This window comes from Hyperolius riggenbachi, chromosome 8, assembly GCF_040937935.1.
Source record: "Hyperolius riggenbachi isolate aHypRig1 chromosome 8, aHypRig1.pri, whole genome shotgun sequence".
Classification (NCBI taxonomy): domain Eukaryota; kingdom Metazoa; phylum Chordata; class Amphibia; order Anura; family Hyperoliidae; genus Hyperolius; species Hyperolius riggenbachi.
Window position 1 is genome coordinate 261,012,404 of NC_090653.1, and position 25,134 is coordinate 261,037,537.

At 45.4% G+C, this 25,134-nt stretch overlaps 1 protein-coding gene across 2 annotated transcripts in view; it reads left to right on the top strand.

The window, feature by feature from the left end:
* The window catches only part of LOC137528544 (phospholipase A and acyltransferase 3-like), a 71,880-nt gene extending 55,140 nt beyond the window's left edge, over positions 1-16,740 (top strand). For both annotated transcript variants that reach the window (XM_068249876.1, XM_068249875.1), the window contains 2 exons: positions 12,629-12,891; positions 16,558-16,740. In XM_068249876.1, the coding sequence (XP_068105977.1) occupies positions 12,629-12,891; positions 16,558-16,719 (425 nt within the window). In that variant the 3' untranslated portion in view covers positions 16,720-16,740. The remainder of the gene's footprint in view (positions 1-12,628; positions 12,892-16,557) is intronic.
* Positions 16,741-25,134: the final 8,394 nt, after the last annotated feature.

The window sequence follows — 25,134 nt, forward strand, 5'->3', positions numbered from 1 at the left end:
GATCACGCTCCCGGCACACCTCATAGTCACGCATACCATAACATTTTCATAAGAAAAATATGATGTTTTATAATTCAAACCACACTGGTCCTTTCTATCCTGGTTCATTTTCCTTCATATTAACAGTAGAAAATAAGAAATATATCAATTTAGAAGATGGGAATAAAGTGTAGAGCCAATTAAACACATTTTTTCAGTAGAGAAATACATATATTTACATAGAAGGACAAAGTCCTGAAAAGGGGAAAAATGAGGGTGAAAGAGGGACAGAGGGACAGGGCTCCCAAAGAGGGACTGTCCTTAAAAAAGAGGGGCAGTTGTGAGCTATGCTGACTGCAGTAGTGAATGGAGGGAAGCCCAAATCGCCCTACAGGAACAATATTAGGTGAGAGATCTAACTTTATAATGCTTCCTTGTGTCCATCTCTGCAGGAGGGGGGTGTAATAAAGCGAACCTACAAAGTGATCCATGGGAGGAGGGGGGAGGGGACGGCACACATGCTGGACATCCATGGGGGAAAGAGAGAGAGGCGCACACACCTGGCTATCCACGGGGGGGGGGGGGGGGTGGGGTGGGGGGGGGGGGTGGGGGGGATAAAGAGGCACATCTGGCTAACTTACTGTAAGTGTGTGTGTGTGTGTGTGTGGGAGAGATAAAGGGGCCCACCTGGCTAGCTGGAGGGGGTGGGGGGGGTTAACAGAGGCACATCTAGCCAACTATGGGGGAAGGGGGTATATATAGGAGCACATCTGGCTAACTATATGGGGGTGGGGGGGGGAATAATAAAGAAGCGCATAATATACAATAAAAATCAGACACGAAATGGAAAAAAAATGCACCTTTTATTACCGAATAATTTATTGTCGCCATACATTGTACCAGTGGTGCTCAGCAGAGCTCGAATATTCGAGTAGCTCGAATATTCGAGCTCTTTTTCAGCTATTCGAGCTCGGTATTCGAGCTCCGAATAGCTGCAGCTATTTGAATGGGCTATTCGCGTACACTCGAATAGCCCATTCACTATTCGAGCTATTCGAGCAAACGGCGCTATTCGAGCTCGGTACCGAGCTCGAATAGCGTCATAGCCCAGATTGATGTCCTTAGAGCCAATCAGAGGGCTCCCAGGCCCTCTGACGGCAGCCAATCACAGAGGGGGACCCTGGCCAGCCCCTACCCTATAAATAGCGGCCGCCATGTTACGTTTCTCCGTCCTTGCCTGAGACTTGCATAGAGAGAGAGTTGCTCCTTTGTGCTTTGGCTTAGCAAGAGCTTTATTGTGGTCATTTACCTAGCGTTTTTGCTCACATACACCTCCTATACACACCTATATTGTTGTTAGTTAGTTAGACATTGTATTTTAGTTAGTAGCTTTTGTGTTACATAGAGACAGGCCAGCTGCTGCAGGCTTAAGGTGGCCATACACTGGTCGATTTGCCATCAGATTCGACCAACAGATAGATCCCTCTCTGATCGAATCTGATCAGAGAGGGATCGTATGGCTACCTTTTACAGCAAACAGATTGTGAACCGATTTCAGCCTGAAACCGTTCACAATCTGTTGTGGTGGTACTGCTGCTGCTGCCCCCGCCCGCCCGCATACATTACCTGCTCCGCCGGCGTGACTGCAGTCTCCCGGTCACCGCTGCTCCGTCTGCGCTCTGGTCTCCAGGTCCGGCATGCCTCACTTCTTCTAGCCCGGCAGGAAGTTTAAACAGTAGAGGGCGCTCTACTGTTTAAACTTCCTGCCGGGCTAGAAGAAGTGAGGCATGCCGGACCTGGAGACCAGAGCGCAGACGGAGCAGCGGTGACCGGGAGACTGCAGTCGCGCCGGCGGAGCAGGTAATGTATGCGGGCTCTATTGCGTCGGTCGTCGGGCACTCGAACGCCGCTAGCGATGCGCTCTTTACCCGCGGGCGATCGACGGTTATTTTCCGCACGGCACGATCGACGGGATCGGACGAAATGGATCGAAATTCGGCGTGTAGCGTGAACGATTGGCAGCAGATTCGATCCCAGTGATCGAATCTGCTGTCGAAACGGGCGCAAATCGGCCAGTGTATGGCCTGCTTTACAGCTTTAGGCCTCAGGGCCTGCCTGTGTGGGCAGCTGTCCTCCTGTCCTCTGTTTATTTCTCTCTATTCTATACCAGTATTTCTGCTGTCCTTTACTACTGATTGTATTAGTATTGTAGTTATATACTGTAACTGTACTAGGACACTCACTGTCACTGTTCATAGGCTACTAGCTGCTCCTGCGTGTGTGCACTCACTGTCTGTGTACACACTACACACACTCTATTCCTTCTGATAACTGATTGATTATTGTAATTAGTTAGTTGTACTTACTGTTACTACTTACTGTACTAGGAGTCTAGGACACTCAGTCACTGTTCATAGGCTACTAGCTCCTGCGTGTGTGCACTCACTGTCTGTGTACACACTACACACACTCTATTTCCTTCTGATAACTGATTGATTATTGTAATTAGTTAGTTGTACTTACTGTTACTACTTACTGTACTAGGAGTCTAGGACACTCAGTCACTGTTCATAGGCTACTAGCTCCTGCGTGTGTGCGCTCACTGTCTGTGTACACACTACACACACTCTATTTCCTTCTGATAACTGATTGATTATTGTAATTAATTAGTTGTACTTACTGTTACTACTTACTGTACTAGGAGTCTAGGACACTCAGTCACTGTTCATAGGCTACTAGCTCCTGCGTGTGTGCACTCACTGTCTGTGTACACACTACACACACTCTATTTCCTTCTGATAACTGATTGATTATTGTAATTAGTTAGTTGTACTTACTGTTACTACTTACTGTACTAGGAGTCTAGGACACTCAGTCACTGTTCATAGGCTACTAGCTCCTGCGTGTGTGCACTCACTGTCTGTGTACACACTACACACACTCTATTTCCTTCTGATAACTGATTGATTATTGTAATTAGTTAGTTGTACTTACTGACTGTTACTACTTACTTACTTACTGTACTAGGGACACTCACTCAGTCACTGTTCATAGGCTAGCTCCTGCGCGTGTTTGCGCGTGCGTGCACTCACTGTCTGTAGTGTACACACACTAAATTTACTTGTGATTACTACTGATTATTGTAAGTTGTAACTGCTAGTTGTACTTCCTGACTGTTACTACTTACTTACTGTACTAGGGACACTCACTCAGTCACCTCACCCACCAACCCACTCCATTAAAGTACCCCACTTTTCACCCGCCCTTTTAAAAAACTTTTGTCTTTACGCCCAAAACATCGAAGATGTCTGGAAGTGGCAGCCAGCGCGGTTTGGGCAAGGGGAAGGGCAGCAAGGGAATCAGGAGGAGAGGGAGCAGCATTGTGGCAAGCCGCGGGCGCGCCACCATGCACAGTTCCGCAGCAGCAGCAGCAGCGTCAGTGGCTAACATTCCTCCCATAGCCACTGGCCGTGGACGCCTTGGGCGCCGCCCAGCAGGAGCATCTGCAACTCACGCTGCAGAGACACAGCAGCAGCAGTGTGTAGCACCTGCTCCGATTTTCCTCCAGCCGGGTCGGAAACGTCCCATTGAGGAAAAGCATGCAGACACTGTGGTGCAACTCATGACGGAGGATGAGCAGCCCGCCATCAGCTCTGCATCTGAGGCCTCCACCCTCACCACCACCACCACCACCCCTGTTCGCAGCAGCCGCCCAGCAGGGTCTGGGGAGGAGGCCAGTTCACCGTCACTCGCCGACCTGTCATTCAGCAGTCTTTTGACCCCAGGCATCATGAGTAAATTGTCTGCTGTTGTTGGCGATCTTGAGGAGGAGATGCTGATGGGCACTTTGGGGGATGAGGGATTGGACAGCAAGACTGTGGCGACAGTCAAGCAGCCCATCCATGCATCAGGAGAGGAGTTTGGGGGGTCCTCATCCCAGCAGGACATGTTTCAGGAGGGGGAGGATGTTGATGACCCGGTGACAGACAGAGACTGGGTGCCACCACCTCCAGGGGATGTCGTCCTCAGCAGCTCTGAGGAGGAGGAGGAGGATGCTCTTGTGGGCCTTGCAAGGAGGCGCATCATTGCAAGCATTGGCAGCAGCAGTAGGCAGGTCCCACCGCCTGCTGGTGTCTCAGGCTCAGCAGCAGCAGCAGCAGCATCTGCCAGTACCACCACCAGCCGCACCCAAGCCCCCCAAGCCCCCCCCCAAACCACCACAGGGAGACAGGCAGCAGCGCTTCCATGCCGTAGGGGGATGTTTCTGTCACCAATCTGGCGCTTTTTCACCATGCCCACAGTGTACAGCAAGTACGCCACTTGCAACCACTGTCAGCGGAAGTTGAGCAGAGGTGCAGTTCCAGAGGCTGAAGGCATCTGGTGCTGGCAGTGGCACCACACCCATCACTGCACAGCCTTCAGCAGCAGCAGCAACAGCAGCCACCCGCCCTCCTGCTCCTCCAGCAGCACCAGCAGGAGTGCGGAAACGCACTGCTCCTCCCCCCTCTGCAACTCCTGCCGCCGACACTGAGGCCTGTTCTGGCAGCCAGTCCTCAGTGGCCTCCTCCGCTGTGTCTGCTGATTCCCGTGCCAGCAAAAGGCCACGCCAGAGCCTTTTGAGCGAGTCCTTCCAGGGGGTGGTTAGGGCTCTGCCTCCCAGCAGCCGTCGCGTGCGGCAGCTGAACGGCTTGCTGGCACGGGCCATGTGCCCCCAACTCCTGCCGTACACGCTCGTGCAGGAGGGGAGCGACATTCGTGCGCTGCTTGCTTGCGCAGCCCCAGACTGGCAGCTCCCCAGCAGACACTTTTTCTCCCGCAAGGCCATTCCTGCACTGCACCGCTTTGTGATGGCCAATGTGGAGCGAGGGCTGGAGCACGCGGTTGGTGAAAGGGTCCACGTCACCATGGACTCCTGGAGCAGCCGCTTCGGGACAGGCCGCTACCTGTCCTTCACTGTCCACTGGGTCAGCTTGGTGGAAGGGGGTGAGGATGGGAGAGCAGCAGCGGGCACAGCAGCAGCAGCAACACAGTGGGTGGTGCCACCCCGCAGGGTCAGGGGAACTGCAGCAGGTTCCTCCGATCCTCTGCCATCCTCCGGCACACCTGGCCAAACCCCCCGCCTCAGCAGCAGCGTGAAGGCCCGCCACTGCCAAGCGCTGCTGCACTTGGTCAGCCTTGGGAAGACCAAGCTGACGGCAACCCATGTGTTGGCCAAACTCCAGGAGCAGGAGAGGATTTGGCTGACCCCCAGAGGCCTCAGAGTCGGAGAGGTGGTGGCCGACAATGGGGCCAATCTGGTTGCCGCAATAGACAGGGGAAACCTGACCCACATCCCCTGTCTTGCCCACGTGCTGAACCTGGTGGTGCAGAAGTTCTTGCGCACCTACCAGGGGATGCGCGAACTGCTGGAAACGGCAAGGAACGTTGTGCGTCACTTCCGGCGCTCGGCTGCAGCCTGTGCGAGCCTGGAAGACGTGCAAAAGGAGCTGGATCTGCCACGCCATCGGCTGATCCTTGACGTTCCGACTCGCTGGAACTCCACCCTGGCGATGTTGGAGCGTCTGGTTGAACAGAAGCGCGCTGTCAAACAGTACCTTGCCCTGGCCACTGTTTCCGCCGCTCAGAGAAGGGACAAGACCAGCAACATCCCGTCCATCGTCCCCGATGATGACTGGAGGCACATGCAGCAGGTGTGCTTAGTGCTGGCTCCCTTTCTGCAGGCCACTAACATGGTGAGCAGGGACCATGCTATGGTCTGCGAGTGGGTGCCCCTGGTTTGTCTGCTGAACAGGGCCCTCGATGCTTTGCTGGAACAGGGAGCGGCAGCCTTGGACCAGCAGGAGCGGCAAGCAGCTGCACAGTCCACCTCTGAGGGGGAGGAGGAGGAGGACTTGGTGGAGGTCCCTGACCTTGCTGCTGATGAGGGGGAGCAGCACAGTGCAGCTGAGTTGGTGCGGGGGTGGAGAGAGGATGAGGCTGACGAGGCAGAGGAGGAGGATGAGGACAGCGGCACTGCCGTCGATGTGCCAGAAGACGTGGCCCGCCTCTTCCCAATGGCAGCGCACATGCTGACATGCCTGCGCAGAGACCCCAGGGTGATCCAGATGAAGCAGAGGGAGGACATCTGGATCAGCATGATGTTGGACCCACGCCTCAAGGGGAAGTTGAGCCAGTTCCTGCCGCCTGCAGGAGGAGACCCAGCGCAACAAATAAGGAGCTTGCAGCAGGCCCTTGTTGAGCGCTTGGAGGAAGCCTTCCCCCAGCCTTCCACCCCCACTGTCCAGCAGCCAGCACAGAGGCAGCAGCAGGTGCCTGCATCCAGCAGCAAGCGCCCCACAGACCTGCTGTCTCTCAGCCACGAGCTCTACAGGACTGTAGAGGCTCCGGCAGCAGTGACTAGAGAGGAGGTGCATGCAGCAGCATCCTCCACCGGTCACAGCCAGCGCCTGACCCGCATGGTGGCTGACTACATGGGGTCCTACAGCGGGCTTGACAGCGATGCCCCTGTTGATCCCATGGAGTATTGGGTCAAGCGCCTGGAGATCTGGAGCGAGCTGGCGCAGTACGCCCTGGAAGTGCTGTCCTGCCCCCCTTCCAGCGTGCTGTCCGAGCGCTGCTTCAGTGCAGCTGGTGGTGTGGTCACCGAGAAACGCTCACGTCTGTCTCACAAGTCTGTGGACAGACTGACGTTTCTCAAGATGAACCAGGCGTGGGTGGAAGGCGAGTTCCTGGCCCCTGTTGTCGGCGAGAGGGGGACATGAACTGGCTAAGAACCATCGTTAATGTGCCTTACCACCCTTTACCACCTCCTGGCTCCTGCTCACTAAGCCAGCCTGGTTCACTTTGACTATTACGTCGCCTGCAGCCACACATTTTACACCTACAGTGGGCTGCTGTGTACTGCCCTTCTGCTGTCTGTCTGTGTTTCCCACTGCCAGGGTACACAGATTTACCTTCTGCTGCCACTCTGCCACCAGCTATTACGTCAAACAATAGCTATATATCTGTGTAATTTGTTTTACAAACAAAACCAAAAAACCATTAAAAAAAAAAAAAAAGGTTTAATTTTTCTGAGGTGCCCGGGTTGAAAACTGTGTTGTCCCAGTTGTGTATTGGACACGATGTGGGCTGCACGACCGCTGTCTGGGACCTCCTGTTGTGTTCATTTACGGCCTGGTATCACCGCTAGGTACCAGGGCTATTATGTCACGCTGCCTGCCTGCTGCCACACTCACACTACTCCTCCATTCCTCCTGCTGATGCTGCTGTCTGTCTGTGTTTCCCAACGCCAGAGTGCACAGATTTACCTTCTGCTGCCACTCTGCCACCAGCTATTACGTCAAACAATAGCTGCTCACATTACTCCTCCATTCCTCCTGCTGCTGCTGCTGCTGTCTGTCTGTCTGTGTTTCCCAACGCCAGGGTACACAGATTTACCTTCTGCTGCCACCAGCTATTATGTCAAAAAATAGCTATATCTGTGTAATTGGTTGTAAAACCAAAACTACAAAACCATAAAAAAAAAAAAAAAAAAAAAGGTTTAATTTTTCTGAGGTGCCCGGGTTGAAAACTGTGTTGTCCCAGTTGTGTATTGGACACAATGTGGGCTGCACGACCGCTGTCTGGGACCTCCTGCCTGCTGTGTTTATTTACAGCCCTGGTATCACCGCTAGGTACCAGGGCTATTATGTCACGCTGCCTGCCTCATTGACTACCTGCTGCCACACACTCATCCTCCTCCTCCTGCTGCTGAATTTACCTCCTGCTGTCTGTGTGTTTCCACTGCCAGGGAGCACATACAATGGCGCTTCCAACATGCGTGCGCCACCAGCTATTTGTTACGCTCAAAAATGGCTGCATTTCTGTAAAAAAAAAAATTTGAAAAGAGAAATAAGTGAAGAAGACGATATAGAAGAAGATGAAGAAGATGAAGATGATGAAGAAGATGAAGAAGAAGATGAAGATGATGAAGAAGAAGAAGATGAAGAAGATGAAGATGAAGATGATGAAGAAGAAGAAGATGAAGAAGAAGAAGAAGATGAAGAAGATGAAGATGAAGAAGATGAAGAAGAAGAAGATGATGAAGAAGAAGAAGATGAAGAAGATGAAGATGAAGAAGATGAAGAAGATGAAGAAGATGAAGAAGATGAAGAAGATGAAGAAGATGAAGAAGATGAAGAAGATGAAGAAGAAGATGAAGATGAAGATGAAGAAGAAGATGAAGATGAAGATGAAGAAGATGAAGAAGATGAAGAAGATGAAGATGAAGAAGATGAAGAAGATGAAGAAGTTGAAGATGAAGTAGATGTAGAAGAAGATGAAGAAGATGAAGAAGAAGATGAAGAAGATGAAGATGATGAAGAAGAAGAAGAAGATGAAGATGAAGAAGATGAAGATGAAGAAGATGAAGATGATGAAGAAGATGAAGATGAAGAAGATGAAGATGAAGAAGATGAAGATGAAGATGATGAAGAAGAAGAAGATGATGAAGAAGAAGATGATGAAGAAGATGAAGAAGATGATGAAGATGAAGATGAAGAAGATGAAGAAGATGAAGAAGAAGATGAAGAAGAAGATGAAGATGAAGAAGATGATGAAGATGAAGAAGATGAAGATGAAGAAGATGAAGATGATGAAGATGAAGAAGATGAAGATGAAGATGATGAAGATGAAGAAGATGAAGAAGATGAAGATGAAGAAGATGAAGATGAAGATGAAGAAGATGAAGATGAAGATGAAGAAGATGAAGATGAAGAAGATGAAGATGAAGAAGATGAAGATGAAGAAGATGAAGAAGATGAAGAAGATGAAGATGAAGATGAAGAAGATGAAGATGAAGAAGATGAAGATGAAGATGAAGAAGAAGATGAAGAAGATGAAGATGAAGAAGAAGATGAAGAAGAAGATGAAGATGAAGAAGATGAAGATGAAGAAGATGAAGATGAAGAAGATGAAGAAGATGAAGAAGATGAAGATGAAGATGAAGATGAAGAAGATGAAGATGAAGAAGATGAAGATGAAGATGAAGATGAAGAAGATGAAGATGAAGAAGATGAAGATGAAGATGAAGATGAAGATGAAGATGAAGAAGATGAAGAAGAAGATGAAGAAGATGAAGAAGATGAAGATGAAGAAGATGAAGAAGATGAAGAAGATGAAGATGAAGAAGATGAAGAAGATGAAGAAGATGAAGAAGAAGATGAAGAAGATGAAGAAGTTGAAGATGAAGTAGATGTAGAAGAAGATGAAGAAGATGAAGAAGAAGATGAAGAAGATGAAGAAGATGAAGAAGATGAAGAAGAAGATGAAGAAGATGAAGATGATGAAGAAGATGAAGATGAAGAAGATGAAGATGATGAAGAAGAAGATGAAGATGAAGAAGATGAAGATGAAGAAGATGAAGATGAAGATGAAGATGATGAAGAAGAAGAAGATGATGAAGAAGAAGATGATGAAGAAGATGAAGAAGATGAAGAAGATGATGAAGATGAAGAAGATGAAGATGAAGAAGATGAAGAAGAAGATGAAGAAGAAGATGAAGATGAAGAAGAAGATGAAGATGAAGAAGATGATGAAGATGAAGATGAAGATGAAGAAGATGAAGATGAAGAAGATGAAGATGAAGAAGATGAAGATGAAGAAGATGAAGATGAAGATGAAGAAGATGAAGATGAAGAAGATGAAGAAGATGAAGAAGATGAAGATGAAGAAGATGAAGATGAAGATGAAGAAGATGAAGATGAAGATGAAGAAGATGAAGATGAAGAAGATGAAGATGAAGAAGATGAAGAAGATGAAGAAGATGAAGATGAAGATGAAGAAGATGAAGATGAAGAAGATGAAGATGAAGATGAAGAAGATGAAGATGAAGAAGATGAAGATGAAGAAGATGAAGATGAAGAAGATGAAGAAGATGAAGAAGAAGATGAAGATGAAGAAGATGAAGATGAAGATGAAGAAGATGAAGAAGATGAAGATGAAGAAGATGAAGATGAAGATGAAGAAGATGAAGATGAAGAAGATGAAGAAGATGAAGATGAAGAAGATGAAGATGAAGATGAAGAAGATGAAGAAGAAGATGAAGATGAAGATGAAGAAGATGAAGATGAAGATGAAGATGAAGAAGATGAAGAAGATGAAGATGAAGATGAAGAAGATGAAGATGAAGAAGATGAAGATGAAGATGAAGATGAAGATGAAGAAGAAGATGAAGATGAAGAAGATGAAGATGAAGAAGATGAAGATGAAGAAGATGAAGATGAAGATGAAGAAGATGAAGATGAAGAAGATGAAGAAGATGAAGATGAAGATGAAGATGAAGAAGATGAAGAAGATGAAGAAGATGAAGATGAAGATGAAGATGAAGAAGATGAAGATGAAGAAGATGAAGATGATGAAGATGAAGAAGATGAAGATGAAGAAGATGAAGATGAAGATGAAGAAGAAGATGAAGAAGAAGAAGATGATGAAGAAGAAGATGAAGAAGAAGATGATGAAGAAGATGAAGATGAAGATGAAGATGAAGATGAAGAAGAAGATGAAGAAGTTGAAGATGAAGTAGATGTAGAAGAAGATGAAGAAGATGAAGATGATGAAGATGAAGATGAAGAAGAAGATGAAGAAGAAGAAGATGATGAAGAAGAAGAAGATGAAGAAGAAGATGAAGAAGAAGATGAAGAAGAAGATGAAGAAGAAGATGAAGAAGAAGATGAAGATGAAGAAGAAGATGAAGAAGAAGATGAAGATGAAGATGAAGATGAAGAAGAAGATGAAGAAGAAGATGAAGAAGATGAAGTAGATGTAGAAGAAGATGAAGAAGATGAAGAAGATGAAGAAGAAGAAGAAGAAGAAGACAATATAAAAGAAGAAGATATAGAAGAAGATATAGAAGAAGAAGATATAGAAGATGAAGAAGAAGAAGAAGAAGTATATACAGTACTGAACAAATTTCTGGACACAACTTCTCTTTTCAACTTTTTTTTTTTTAAGGAACATCCCCACATAATCACTTGCTGTTGTTACTTGGAAAAAAAGAGGTTTCTTGCATCATTCACCCTCAAAACAAGTGTTGGAAGCTATTTAAGGCCATTTCGAATAGTGAGCTCGAATACCGACTCGAATAGTGAGCTCGAATTCCGAGGTCGAATCGAATACTAAAAATTATTCGACTCGAATATTCGACTGATCTCGAATAATTTACTATTCGAATTCGACCTAACTCGAATTTTGAAAAGGGGTATTTGAGCACCACTACATTGTACTAGGATCGTAATTTAAATGTTGCAATAACCATGTCAAATGGGTAAATAAAATGTGTGGGTTTAATTTAAAGGGACTCCAAGCAGTAAATAAAATCAAAATCTGAACTTACCTGGGGGCTTTCTGCAGCCCACCGTAGGTCGAGAGGTCCCTTGGCGTCCTTCTGGCCCATCTCCCAGGCCCTGCTCCGAAATGGCTCCCGGCAACACTGGGACCGAGTGTCAGGCTCCCTCTTCCGGAAAGTTGACGTCAGTCGTCACCACCCCGGCTGCATTGCATCATCACGGCAGCCAGCGTGAGAAGTACCGCGCATGCGCATTACTGTCACGCCGGCTGCCGTAATGACGCGAGGCGGCCGGCGTGGTGACGACAAACAAACACAGAACATTTATATCCTGCTTTTCTCCTGGTGGACTCAAAGCGCCAGAGCTGCAGCCACTAGGACGCGCTCTGACGTCATCTTTCCGGAAAAGAGAGCCCGACACTCTGTCCCGGAGTCGTCCGGGAGCCATTTCGGAGCAGGGACTGGGAGATGGGCCAGAAGGACGCCGAGGGAGGGACCTCCCGACCTACAGGGGGCTGCAGATTTTGATTTTACTTACTGGTCAGAGTCCCTTTAAAGTAGTGCCTATTATTTTTAAACTATAATTTCTAAAAACTGAGAAATAACGACTTTTTTTTCATTTTTTTCTTTTTACCCTATATTCCCATTAAAATGCATACAAAATAATATAATTCTTAGCAAAAAGGACCACCCAAAGAAAGCCTAATTGGTGGCAAAAAAAGTATAGATCATTTGTGTGATAAGTAGTGATAGTTATTGGCTAATGAATGGGAGGAGTGTGAAATGTAGAAAATTGCTCTGGTTTTTAAAGATACTGAAGCAAAAAAAAAAAAGATATAATGAATTACTAGAACATTAGTAGCAAAGAAAATATTCTCCCATTTTTATTTTCAGTTATATGCTTTTTTTGTTGTTGTTTTTTATAACATTGCATCATTCTCTAATACCTGCAGTTTACACATTACTCAGCATTCTAAAAATGATTTTACAGAGCAGACTAGTGAACTTTTGAACCTCTTCTCTGCAGAGGAAAAGCGAATACATGGACAGACACTTGAGATAATAAACTTTAGAAGACAGAGCTCTCTGAGACTTTGAAAGTCGTTGAAAGGCTCTTTTGCACAGATAACTGGAGTTTAACTCTTCCTGTACTGGAAACAATATTAGACTTATGTCTCTGCTCCTAATGTTTTATTTCTTAGCTGTACTACACATACCAATCACTATATCATAGCTTTTTTTTTTCCGGTTCAGTGTCTCTTTAAGGGGGAAAACCCCAGGGGAGGGAAGTGGTTAATGAAACATGTTCTTTTCCTGTTCACTCAGATGGTGAGTCCAGCTCCTCTAATTCCTCCTTTATAAGTGGCGGCAGATGTGTGGTGAGGAGACAAGACATGTACGATGCAGCTAAAGGTTTTCCCTTTAGAGTGAATAACAAGTATGATGATAGACGTGATCCTTATCCTGCTGACAAGATTGTGAGGGACGCACTGAGTGAAGTGGGGAGCAGAAAGAAGTACAAACTCACTACTGCCAACTGCGAGCACTTTGTGACTAAACTGAGATATGGCAGGAAGGCCTCACAGCAGGTAAAAGCCATGTGCATATCTAATGCTACACACCGCGAAGCAAGAGCTAGAAATTCGAGAGATCAGCCTCGCATACAAAATAAAAATGTAGAAAAATGATATTGCACGATAGCTTTTCTACATTTTTTAATTTGTATGTGAAGCTAATCTAATCTTTTTCCTTCTTTTAGTTCCAGGGGTGTAACTAGGCCCCACCGGGCCCCCCTGCAGCATTTTAGAGCGCCCAATCCAACCCCCCTTGGATCTAGCTAGAGGGGAGAGCCTGAGGTGAGGGAGAGGGGGGAAACTTCCCCTCTCCCCGCCAACTGTGGCCAAGGCTTTCCCCTCATGCAGCCACCCCTCCAGCCCCCACAAAACGGCCCCGAGCGCCCCCCCCGCGGTAGCATGGGCTGCAGGGCCTATTGTTACGCCACTGTTTAGTTCTAGCTCTTGCTTTGCAGTGTGTTGTAATGTGTTTACTTTTCGAGAGGACCACTCCAGCGAAAACGGTAAGCAGTTAAAATCTGACAGAACCGACAGGTTTTAGACTAGTCCATTTCCTCACGGGGGATTCTCAGGGTTTTCTTTGTTTTCAAAAGCATTTCCTGAATGGTAGTTCCTAAGTCTAACTGCCAAAATAGTGTGCAAGGGAATAGAGAGGCTGGCTGGTATGTTACTAGTTTGGCTGTTAAACTGCCATTGGGAAATGCTGTTGAAAAGAGAGAAATCCCTGAGAATCCCTCATGAGAAGATGGACTACACTTCAGATGTAAACAGCCGGCTGGCGACACGCTGCATGTCGCCAGCACGGTGATTGATTTGTGGGGGATAGCAGAGCGCAGGGGGGGCCTGGGGGGAAACAGTATAGCAACAGAGTCTGGGTATTATATGCAAACCCAGCCTTTGTGTGCTAATTGGATTCTTAGAACCCACCTCGGGTTCTCTTTAAGGGATTCCATCATATACATCCATTCCATTTCCCTTTTGGCCATCTCCCTGACTTTTTGGCACCTCTCCAAGAGTAATGCACTTTTTGTAAAATGCTAAATCTAAGATGTTTGGGATCGCAGGCATGTTTTTCCTTAAAATGTGCTGACACACTGCCCATGCTCAGAGACCCTCCTTTTGCATTCATGTCCGGTTCGCCCTACATACTGTTTCCCACATACACACCATAATAAATAGATGACATGTGCAGCATTACATGTTGAAAAAGCCCTCGATTTGAACTGCCTTCCATTAACAGACGATTGCACTTCCTTATACCTATCCGGGGTAGCTTCCCGACACCCTCTACAGTTTCTGCAGGGATAAAAACCCTTCAATCGCCATGGATTTGTTGGCCGTATCTTAGGCGCACCAAGAGTATTATATAGACTATTCAGGAGACCTTGTAGCAGCGTAGTGTTGTTTTCTGTTTTTTTTTTTTTTTTTTAATAATCAAGTAATATCTAGGAGTATGTAGATCTTACCTCCTTAGAGGAACTTCAGCCTAAACAAATATACGGTCATTAAGTTACATTAGTTATGTTCATTAAAATAGGTAATATAATCTCTTACCCACCCTGCTTTAAAAGAACAGGCAAATGTTTGATTTCATGAGGGCAGCCATATTTTTGTTTGAAAGGAGGTGACAGGGAGCGTGAGATACAGTTCCAACTGTCCTGTGTGCTGATCACCCCTCCCAGTTGCTAGGCAACGTGAATAACAGGAAATCCCATCATGCTTTGCACAGCATCAGGGAAAAACCGCCTGGGTAGTTTTCTTTGATGGGTGGAGCTTAGCTAAAAATGCAGCTAAAAATGATGCTGTGGTAAGAAAAACAAAGTTCTGATGCTGTGAAACTGTTAAAGAAACACCAAGCCTTTTCAGTTCTGCTGAGTAGATTTTTAGTCCGGAGGTTCACTTTAAGGACAAACCACAAAGGTAAGCATACATTTTATTGATGCACAAAAGACATGTTTCACGGGTGCTGGCCCAATTCCTCAGGTCAATACAAAAGTGCCTATAATAAAAACATATGGACATATGTTCTATTTGCTCACAAGCCGTTATATAGTTCTGATAGCGTTACAAGTATTGTTATATAAAACATTTGTATGGTAAACCTTGAGAGCCATAGTTCTATAAACCTTATACCATGGGATTAAAACCATCCAAGGATTTCAATCATGGTTCAATGTATGATATAGTGAAGTCCTGTGTTTATCACACTAGATATAAAAAGTCAATACAGGATTATGAAACGCGTTGTCTTTTGTGCATCAGTAAAATGTATACTTACCTTTGTGGTTTGTCCTTAAAGTGGACCCAAATAAAAAATACAAGATTTCAGAAATAAAATCTATTTTCTAAATTATAATAATAGCAGCCACTTTTCAGCTGCATGATGACAAATATAAAATATGTTACATTTATTGGAGGAACCCCTCCCTTCCTTTCATATTGCCGGGACAGAATCCGGTGTCCAGCAAAGGAGGAATTACTAATGGCTGCCACCTGTATAACCCTAGTTATGCAAAGAGAAGGGTGAAAAGCATGCACTGAAATGCTCATAGGCTTGAAGGAGTGTTTATTTATCTTTGTATGTGTCAGAGTGGTGCAACTACATATTTTGAATTAAAAAAAATGTTTGGTTTGGGTCCGCTTTAAGGAGGTAAGATGTACATACTCCTAGATATTGATTATTAGAAACTTATGGCGCCTCTAATGCTGGGCATACACGGAGCGTTTTATGCGCCTGATCGAGCCAGCAGCTCGATGCCGGCACATCCCCGCTCGTCCGCGTGGATAGATTCCTGCTCGTCCCCGCGGGCACTTCCTTATCACCGCTTCGTTTTTGCTCATTGTCCGCCCGCGGGGATCGAGAGGGGTCATCGGACCTGTCGGAAATTATCAATCGAGCCATCAGCGGCTCGATCGATAAGGAAATACACTGCCGTGTATGCCCAGCATAACAATGTATATAGATTAGCTTTACTCTGAAATTGTGAACATTGTGTTCCCAGTAATACAAGGAGTGTGAACCAGTTGGCGTGCCAACCAGTACCGGCCGAGTGGACCTGCAATACTGAGCGGGGATGGTTACTTTCCCGTTAGCTAGAATGGTGGTTGCAGTATAGTGCAACCCATCTTTGTGAGTATAATACTTACATATTAACATATCCAAATTTAACATACCATACTGCACCATTGGGCTCCTGGTCTCACTCATCTGGATACTTGGAGGCGATTACGACCACCGAGAATCAACAACAGTCCTTTATACTTATAAACTATACATTTTATAAGTATGATGACAGATGTGGCAGGTTTTAGAATTGTCCATTTCCTCATGGGGAATTCTCAGTATTACCTTTACGCTCTTTACAAAAGCAATATCTGCAATGGAACTATATAAAGATGCTGACCAGCCTGCCCACTTACACACTATTTTGGCAGTTGGGCAAAGTAGCTGTAGTTTAGTATGTGTTTTTGTAAATAAAGAAGTACCTGTGAATCCCTCATGAGGAAATGGACTAGTCCAAAACATGTCAGATTTACTGAACTGCCTACTTTAAGTGACAGCAACACTGGAAAAAAGTTTTTTTTTTTTTCCTTCTCTGTATTTTGAATTTGACAATTCTTTGCGATGTGGTCCTGGTTTGAGATACATCTCCATAACTGTATGTTTGTTTATCTCCGCAGGTGAAGGATGGAGTGGCCAGTGTAGTGGGTGGACTTGTCCTTGGTGCTACCGCTGCAACTGCTATAGGAGCGGCTCCTGCTGTTGCTGTTGGGGGATTGTTTGCAGGGGGGTTCTATCTACTGACCAATGTGGTTAGAACGCTAGACCCCAAAGCTCCCTGAATTAAAGTGGTATAAAACCCAGCATTTCTTTTGCTCTAAAAGATTATTTACAGCATATAATATACTACTACCATTTTTTTTAAGCAGAACAGCATTCAAAGTGTTAAAACATAGAACTTTTTGAATAGAAAGCTCCCTGCAGGGATATCCACATCCAAACCGGTGATAGCATTATCTTGTGTTTACTTACTTGTAGCAGAGAGGAACGTAAACATTCCCTGACTGTGTGCTGAAACTTCTTCTAATGTTTCCAGAACTGATACACTGTACAGAAATCATTACTACATTACAATATAAATACACCACCATAAAATGCAATGGCAGCTTTCAGAGCAAATATAACTGTACTTTGGAAACTTGTAATTTCTAAATGACTAAAATTTATGCACAAAAGCAAATATGATAACTGTATGGGATATAAAAAGAAAAACACATTTTATTGAATATCATGTCAGTTTAATACCATTTTATAAGTAATAACCTCACAAGAAAAAAAGCATAAACTGGTAAGTAGATAAAATCTTTAGTAACGCTGTTTGGTCGCCATAAAGGACCCTTAATGCCATTTCAGTTTGCCAGAAGTTTACTTGCAAATGGTTCTATTAGGTCAGAAATGTATATGCAAGAAGTTTCGGATCAGGGTGATACCATTTATTGGCCAACTTAGAGCTAAATAAAAAGTCCGCTTTCGGCTAATAAGCCTTCTTCAGACTTTGTTGTTGTATATTAATAAGACAGCTGATATAGACTGGGCATTCAGAGGAGAAACATTCTTTTATGAACATAAATAAATGTATTTGATGCCTTAATTACAGCTTTAGGAGGGTCTCACGGGGATGCTAGCTAATTTATGACATAGCTGTGTGGTTTAACATCTTGTCAATGTACAGGGACTAATGCTGCATACACACTTGAGATAAAAGTCTTTGGAAAAGGCAAGATCACAGACCAATTTTACCCCTTTCCATGTAGTATGAGAGCCATACTCTACACAGTCTATTCTATGGAGCTGCACTCCCCATCAGATAAAATCTTTGCAAGATGCTGCACACAAAGATGCCCGTACACATTCAAAAGATCAGTATCTGCAAAAGATCTGTTCCTGCAAAATATCCATTCCTGCAACATGCATTCATAGTCTATGAGATCTGCAGATCATCATACGCACCTTGTTTAACAGACTTCATCTAGGGTTGAGCCGAAATTTTCGAAATTTCGCGTTACTATAATTACGCATGCGAAATTTGCTATTACGGCGCGAAATTATGGTAGCGTAATTGCCATTAAAATTGTAATTGATAATAATAGTATAATAATAATATTAATAATAATAGTAATATATAGCGAAATTACGTTATGTAACTACGCTTACAAACGGTTGCATGCAAGGCAAACGTAATTTCGCGATACCCACTGTAATGCGAAAGCTACGTGAAAATTACGCTTACGTGGAATTTCGCAAAATCCTTCTTCATTACGATTATGTACTTACGGCCATAATCGTACTTACACTAATAACGCGAAATTTCGCGAAATCGTAATTAAGTCATTACGCTCACCTCTAACTTCATCTGCATATCTGGCAATCATCTGCAGATCTGAAAATCCATCCTGGTGGATCTGATCTGCAGATGATCTGTAGATAATTGTCTGTTAAACCAAGTGTGTATGAGGATCTGCAGATATCATAGACTATGAATGCATTTTGCAGGAATGGATCTTTTCCTGGAACAGATCTTTTGCAGATAATGATCTTTTGAGTGTGTACATCATCTTTGTGTGCAGCATCTTGCAAAGATTTTATCTGATGGGGAGTTCAGCTCCATAGAATAGACCAGGGGTCGGGAACCTATGGCTCGCGAGCCATATATGGCTCTTTTCACCTCCGAATGTGGCTCTCTGGCTCGCTAAAGTATGTGTGGACGGAGCGGCCAGAGAGCCTGTGTTTACTTTTAAATCAGCGCGCCGCCAGCGCCTCCATACCCGGCCTTTACATTTGCATGTGCCTCCTTCATCGGCACATTACACACTGAGCACTGCCTCCTCCAGCCGCCGTGGCCAGCTTACTGTAGCTCTGCCCCCATGGTGACGCGGCGTGCAGGGACTGAAGGCCTGAGAGGGTTGCGGCCAGTTACATCAGCCGAGTCCGCGCTTTGGAATTGGAACTCCGCGGTGAAGCTGCCTGGCCTGGTAAGTGTGAACCTCTGTCTGTCATTTCATGCATTTACTGGTGCAAAGCTGTCTCTTATGTGCATTTCCTGGGGAAAGGCTGTCTGTCATGTCGTGCATTTACTGGGGAAAGGCTGTCTGTCATGTCGTGCATTTACTGGGGAAAGGCTGTATGTCGTGTCGTGCATTTACTGGGGAAAGGCTGTATGTCGTGTCGTGCATTTACTGGGGAAAGGCTGTCTGTCGTGTCGTGCATTTACTGGGGAAAGGCTGTCTGTTGTGTCGTGCATTTACTGGGGAAAGGCTGTCTGTCGTGTCGTGCATTTACTGGGGAAAGGCTGTCTGTCGTGTCGTGCATTTACTGGGGAAAGGCTGTATGTCGTGTCGTGCATTTACTGGGGAAAGGCTGTCTGTCATGTCGTGCATTTACTGGGGAAAGGCTGTCTGTCATGTCGTGCATTTACTGGGGAAAGGCTGTCTGTCATGTCGTGCATTTACTGGGGAAAGGCTGTCTGTCATGTCGTGCATTTACTGGGGAAAGGCCAGAGGCGGGACAAGGTCCTCCAGCACCCGAGGCTGAGACACCAAAGTGCGCCCCTCCATCCCTGCCACCCCAGCTGTCACACACTGATTGCTATTAGACTAAGAGGCGCCACAGGGCCCACAACCTCCCCAACACCTAAATATGTAGTTACCTGGCTTGTAGTCACTTCCATATATCCCCTTTTCTTATTTCTTTCTGCTTCAAACACAATTAGGAATGACAGCTGAATGAATTCTGCGCCCTCTCCTACACTGCACCCTGAGGCTGGAGCCTCTCCAGCCTATGCCTCGGCCCGGCCCTGGGAAAGGCTGTCTGTCATGTCGTGCATTTACTGGTGCAAAGCTGTCTCTTACATGCATTTACTGGGGAAAGGCTGTCTGTCATGTCGTGCATTTACTGGGGAAAGGCTGTCTGTCATGTCATGCATTTACTGGGGAAAGGCTGTCTCTTGCATGCATTTACTGGGGAAAGGCTGTCTGTCATGTCGTGCATTTACTGGGGAAAGGCTGTCTGTCATGTCATGCATTTACTGGGGAAAGGCTGTCTGTCATGTCGTGCATTTATTGGTGCAAAGCTGTCTCTTATGTGCATTTACTGGGGAAAGGCTGTCTGTCATTTCGTGCATTTACTGGTGAAAAAGCTGTCTCTTATGTGCATTTACTGGGGAACCGCTGTGTCATTATGTGCATTTACTGGTGAAAGGCTGTCTCTTATGTGCATTTACTGGGGAACCGCTGTGTCATTATGTGCATTTACTGGTGAAAGGCTGTCTCTTATGTGCATTTACTGGGGAACCGCTGTGTCAATATGTGCATTTACTGGTGAAAGGCTGTCTCTTATGTGCATTTACAGGTGACATATTGTACGGCTCTCACGGAATTTCATTTTAAAATATGTCGTGTTTATGGCTCTCTCAGCCAAAAAGGTTCCCTACCCCTGGAATAGGCTGTGTAGAGTATGGCTCTCATACTACATGGAAGGGGGTAAAATTGGTCTGTGATCTTGCCTTTTCCAAAGACTTTTATCTCAAGTGTGTATGAAGCATAAGTCTGAAGAAGGCTCATTAGCCGAAAGCTTACTTTTTATTTACCTCTAAGTCGGCCAATTAATGATGGTATCCTGATTTAAAACTTCTTGCTTTAACTGATAGCTAACATGGTACAACTAAGCAAAAAAAACCTCTGTACTCCTTCCATATAATAGTCTTAGTTTATTGAATCTTCATAGAAAAAATTAGCAAAAGGTATGGCAGCATGCAAGCTGACGCGTTTCCGACCCCACTGGTTTCTTAGTTGTAGCTCATGACATTTACAGATCTGTCTTTAAATACCAAGAGACCACTCCCCCTTCCCACCACACCTAAACAGGTAAATTAAATTCACTCAAAGAGCAATCACTCAAGGTGGGAAGAGAGCAGACTCTAGTGTATTGCACATCATATCTCATAAATATACATACATAAAAAATAAGAAAAATTGTATAAAAGACATTAAGCATTACTGACGAGCTCAGCTTGTTCAGTAACGCCGGAGGGCACCGCTCAGGCCCTGGTGGGCCGATTTTGAATAATTTTTTTTTTTGAAACACGCAGCTAGAACTTTGCTAGCTGCGTGTTTCTCTGATCGCCACTGATCTGCCGCTACCCGACGCGAAAGAGGGCGGCTGCGCTACGGGGTGGATCTGGACTCCCTGTGACGTCACGACATTGATGATGTTATTCCATTTGTGCTGAACTGGATTTCCTGATGGGCGTGATCGCTGGCGGCGATCGGAGAGGACGGGCAGACACCGCAGGGAGGGGGGAATCATGTAGCTAGCGCTAGGCTAGCTACATGATGAGAAAAAAAAATTAGGTTAAAAAAAAACCTCCCACGGCCATGGGAATCAAAACGCCAGGGAGGTTAAGAATAAGGAATTCCTGAGGTTACTATCAACCCTAACTGTCAAAACATATAGGGAAGAGAAGGAAGGAGGGAACTAAGCTGCAGTTCACAAATCTGTCATAAACGCTGAAACTCCATGGCCAAAACATATGGATATATAACACCATGAACACACAACAAAACAAATGGGTAAAATTGCTACATCTATGAGACAAGTATCAGAGAGATCCTTCATAGGACCCATAGTCAAAAATAGGGTTAAAGGGAACCAGAGAGGAACGGGGGGTTGAAAAAAGAAAATGATTTTATACATACCTGGGGCTTCTTCCAGCTCCATAAGCCTGAATCGCTCCCACGCCGCCGTCCTCAGCTTCCTGGATCCGCCGGTACCGGGCCCGTCACTTCTGGCGGACGCGGCCAATTGTCCGCATCACAGGGGCTCCCTCCATACATGTACGCATGCGGCAGCGCAGTAAGCAGCCACATGCGTATCTGTATGGAGAGAGAGCACCCTGTAATGCGGAGAATTGGCCGCGTCCGCCGGCCGACTTGCCGACTCGCGGCAATGACGGGACCCGGTGGCGGCGGATCCAGGCAGCGGAGGACGGCGGCGTGGGAGCGATCCGTGTGTATGGGGCTGGAGGAAGCCCCAGGTATGTATATTGAATCCTCTCTGGTTCCCTTTAAACAAATAGGTTGACTTCCCACATGGTACAACACTCTACTGCTTCTAGAAATTTATATGCAAATAGTATTTTTTTTTTTTTATTCAGGGTTAGAGATGTCACGAACGGTTCCAGGCAAACTTTGGGTGGTTCACGTTTGCCTGCGAAGGCAATAATGTTCTATTGAGCAGAACTTTGACCCTCTACATCAGTCAGCAGGCACATTGTTGCCAATCAGGCTACACTCACTCCTAGAGCCCCAACCCCCCTTATAAAAGGCAAGGTCCTTGTGCCGTTTTACTCACTAGTCTGCCTGCACTAATTAGTTAAGGGACAGCTGCTGACAGACTCTGCTAGGGAGAGTTTACTTAGGCTCTTATAGGCTTGTTCCTAGCTAATTGTTATCACTTTCCTCACTCCCTCCCTCTTTCCCGGAGGGAGGAGGGTCTCATCTTCCAGGGAATTGTAGAATTTCAAAAGCCAGCTTATATACCTTGGCCGGGAATTGAACCCAGGTCTTGGCTGGGAATTGAACCCAGGTCTGAGTGCTTGGTAGTCAGCTCTCTTAACCGCTATACCACCACCAACACTACATGCTGAAGGCAGCCTAGCATGTACCATTATGATATATCGTAGAGAAAAATGAGCTTGCTTAAGGATGTGTAGTATGTCAAAAGCCAACTCACATTGGCCAGGAATAGAACACAGTCTCTGTGGCACAATTGGTTAGCGTGTTTGGCTGTTAACTAAAAGGTTGGTGGTTCAATCTCACCCAGGCATGGCCTTGCCTTTTGTGTTCAACAGTTGTCCGAAGAGAACCCCAGATAGCCATGTAGATTCATATCTCTCTCTCTCTCTCTCTCTCTCTCTTTCGTAGGGATGGTCACCGCTTTCTGCGGAATTGTATTTTCCGCAATTTTGGGTAGAAATTGGTCATTCCATTCTGTTTGGTCGGAACGGAATTGCTTTTTCAATCCGGCAGAATTCAGAAATTGCCTGTGAAATTCTGCTGGTATCCGTTGATAGTTTTAAGCTGAAAATTCACTTCAATGGCATCAAGTCCTAGAGAGAGAGAGAGAGCTCATTTTTCTCTTGGGTATATCACAATGGTACATGCTAGGGTGGCTTCAGCATGTAGTGGTGGTATAGCGGTTAAGAGAGCTATCTACCATGCACTCAGACCTGGGTTCAATTCCTGGCCAAGGTATGTGTAAGCTGGCTTTTGAAAGCCTACAAATCTTTAAGCAAGCTCATTTTTTTTCTAGGATATATCATAATGGTACATGCTAGGCTGCCTTCAGCATGTAGTGTTGGTGGTGGTATAGCGGTTAAGAGAGCTGACTACCAAGCACTCAGACCTGGGTTCAATTCCTGGCCAAGACCTGGGTTCAATTCTCGGCCAAGGTATAGAAGCTGGCTTTTGAAATTCTACAATTCCCTGGAAGATGAGAGGGAGAGAGGCACTGCCTGATGTTGTAAAGCAGTGTAGGCCTGTAATTGAACATTGAATGAGATTTGTGACCTTTTAAAATAGGGGTTTATGTGAAATCTAGATTTTTGCCTGGGACTTTTGATGTGCATTTCACTCAATCATGTCTTCCTCCAGGTATTAGATCCCTTAAAACATGTTTTCTATCATTTTTCAGCTGGTAGAAATTTTTCTAAATTTTTAAGTTCGCCTTCCAATTGAAGTCTATTGCGGTTCGCGAACTTTCCGCGAATTGAACCTTCCGCGGAAGTTCGTGAACCGAAAATCGAAGGTTTGCGACATCACTATTCAGGGTGAATAATACCGTGCGTCAGTGGCGTAGCAATAGGGAGGGCAGAGGTTGTGACCAGGGCCCCTGGACCTGAGAGGCCCACTAGGAGTCCTCCCTCAACCACAGTATCCGCTTTCAATGGCAATGATCACTTCTATATGTGCTTTGAATAATAAGCGTTAACAAACTGTTCCCTTCCTCTGCTTACACCTCTCATACTGTGCATGTCCCCTCCCCTGCTTACACCTCTCATACTGTGCATGTCCCCGCCCCTGCTTACACCTCATACTGTGCACGTCCCCTCCCCTGCTTACGCCTCTCATACTGTGCACGTCCCCTCCCCTGCTTACGCCTCTCATACTGTGCATGTCCCCTCCCCTGCTTACACCTCTCATACTGTGCATGTCCCCTCCCCTGCTTACACCTCTCATACTGTGCATGTCCCCTCCCCTGCTTACACCTCTCATACTGTGCATGTCCCCTCCCCTGCTTACACTTCTCATACTATGGATGTTCTTGGCAGGTTTTGTATTTCCAGTCACATAAATAGTTATTGTACAGAATACTTGGGGGGCCCAATACAATACTTGCACTGGGGCCCAAAGCTCCTTAGCTACATCTCTGCCATGAGTAGAACACTGTTTTGTTTGTTTAATAAATGTTTTTGAGACTTGACTCTCTGTTTTGTTGCTCAACTCACTCATATGGGCAGGAGGTCAGTACAATGCAAGATTTCAACAATCCCTATTCAAGGTTACGTACTGTCTCAGAGTGCCAGAAAATTTACTGTATGCCGTAGCAACTGGAGTGCAAAGTTCATTGTATTGACTAAAATACATTAAAAACAAGATGCACTTTGGGACGCTTACAACATTAAACAGCAGGGTTTTGTACAGTGCTGCTCGGATACCCCTTTTCAAAATCCAAATTGAATTTTGATCCAGATATCTGAACTTTTTGGTATCGGAGTAAACCTAACTTGCCTAATCTCCATGCTCCCATCCAGTGACTGACTAAGCATTACCTTGTACTCATACTGTGCTGTGTGATCTGGTTTTCTTGTATTCCTGTATTGTCATATTGCTGTATGTCACCCCTAAATATTGTCTGTAACCTAAATGAATATCCAGCGCTGCGTAATATGTTGGTGCTTTATAAATACAATAAATAAAAATAATAACTCGGATATCCGAACACAATATCCTGGATATGCAGCCGGATTCGGATATCCAGATAGAAAACTGGAAGTGGCCTTTAAATTGCTTCTAAAACTCTCTCTCTCCCTCTCCCTTTCCCTCTCTCTCTCTCTTCGGATTTTAACAAAAATCTGAGTTGCTATTCAAAGTTTGGATAGTGGAAAAAGTTCGGATACCCGAATATTGGATGAGCACCAC